Below are 1,889 nucleotides of genomic sequence, written 5' to 3' on the forward strand. Positions count from 1 at the left end.
AATACCCAACCAACTAACCAAAACACTTACCATCATCCATCAACACCCCAAAACCAACTAATCTCACAAGACTCTCAGAGGATTACTAATCTGGAGATGCTCATGGAGAAGATGATGAAGAACCAAGAATTAACAACAAAGAACCAAGAAGCTTCCATGAAGAGCCTAGAAAGGCAGATTGGACAAATCTCCAAGCAGATTTCTATTGAGAGACCTTCAAGCTCACTACCAAGTGACACCATTCCTAATCCAAAAGAAGAGTGCAAAGCTGTACAACTAAGGAGTGGAAAGACATTGGTGGATGGCAACCAAGGGGCAACCAAGAAACTTACGGAGAGTGACAAAGAACCAACAGAGAAAGATGGAGCTAACAACAAGGATATAACAAGTAAGAATGTCTCAGAAAAGCTCATAGAAGAGAACAACCAACCACAGAATTTGAAGAAGGGAAAGCAGATCATGGAAGAATCAAATCCAAGACAGCAGCAAGTGGAGAAGAGTCTTACACCTCCACTACCTTATCCACAGAGATTCCACAAAGAAGCAAAGGATCAACATTTCCACAAATTCCTTGAGACTTTCAAGAAGCTAGAGATCAACATACCCTTGGCTGAGGCATTAGAGCAAATGCCTCTGTATGCCAAGTTCTTAAAAGAGCTTATCAACAAGAAAAAAAGTTGGCTGGAGAAGGAGACTGTGCTGCTCACTGAGGAATGTAGCACTGTGCTTCAAAAGGGAATCCCACCAAAGCTTAAAGATTCTGGGAGTGTTGTAGTCGCTTGCACCATAGGCAAAATAACATTAGACAAGGCTCTTTGCGATCTTGGAGCTAGTATCAACTTAATGCCCCTGTCCATGATGAGGAAGCTTGCGATAGAAGAACTTAAACCCACTAGGATGTCACTAGTCATGGCTGATAGATCAATCAAGACACCTAATGGGATTGTGGAGAATTTATTAGTAAAAGTTGGGGAGTTTATCTTCCCTGCGGATTTTGTGATCTTGGACACTGAAGAAGAAGGAAATAATTCAATCATCCTGGGAAGACCGTTCCTAGCAACTGCAGGAGCTATCATCGATGTGGAAAAGGGCGATATGATCTTCAGAGTACACAATGAGCAAATGGTCATAAATATTTTCAAGTCAATGCAATACCCTCCTGAGCAAGAGGATTACCTGAGAGTGGACATGATAGAAAGCCTGGTGGAAGAAATGTTAGACACTAATCATCATGAGTAAGAAGAGGAAAATAACCAAGAGACAATAGAGGAACAAGCAGCTGAAATCTCTATTGACAAAGAGGTGAAACCAAGCAAGAAGGAAGAAGTACAAAAACAAGAACTGAAGCCATTACCCACCCATCTCAAATATGCATTCCTTGGCACATTAGAAAGTCTCCCAGTAATCATCAGTTCATCCCTGACAAAAAAGGAAGAAGAAGAACTTCTTGATGTACTCAGAGCTCACAAGGATGCTTTATGATGGACCATTGATGACCTGAAAGGCATCAGCCCTACAGTGTGTATGCATAAAATCCTCTTAGAGGACAATTCCAAACCAGTGGTTCAACCTCAGAGAAGGTTAAATCTCACAATGAAGGAAGTTGTCCAAAAAGAAGTAATAAAGTTGTGGAATGCAGGGATAATCTATCCTATCTCTGATAGCTCATGGATAAGCCCAGTTCAAGTGGTACCAAAGAAGGGTGGGATGACAGTCATTGTTAATGAAAAAAATGAACTTATCCCCACAAGAACTGTGACAGGATGGAGGATGTGTATTGACTATAGGAGGCTGAATGACGCCACACGCAAAGATCATTTCCCACTTCCCTTCATTGACCAGATGCTTGAAAGATTGGTCGGCCATGCTTACTATTTCTTCCTGGACGG

General features: G+C 41.6%; 1 protein-coding gene across 1 annotated transcript; it reads left to right on the forward strand.

Moving 5' to 3' along the window:
- Positions 1–627: 627 nt before the first annotated feature.
- LOC130966262 (uncharacterized) lies at positions 628–1,239 on the forward strand. The gene has a single exon (XM_057891050.1). The coding sequence runs from the start codon at positions 628–630 to the stop codon at positions 1,237–1,239; it is 612 nt and encodes a 203-aa protein (XP_057747033.1).
- Positions 1,240–1,889: the final 650 nt, after the last annotated feature.

This window comes from Arachis stenosperma, chromosome 3 (assembly GCF_014773155.1).
Source record: "Arachis stenosperma cultivar V10309 chromosome 3, arast.V10309.gnm1.PFL2, whole genome shotgun sequence".
Lineage (NCBI taxonomy): Eukaryota > Viridiplantae > Streptophyta > Magnoliopsida > Fabales > Fabaceae > Arachis > Arachis stenosperma.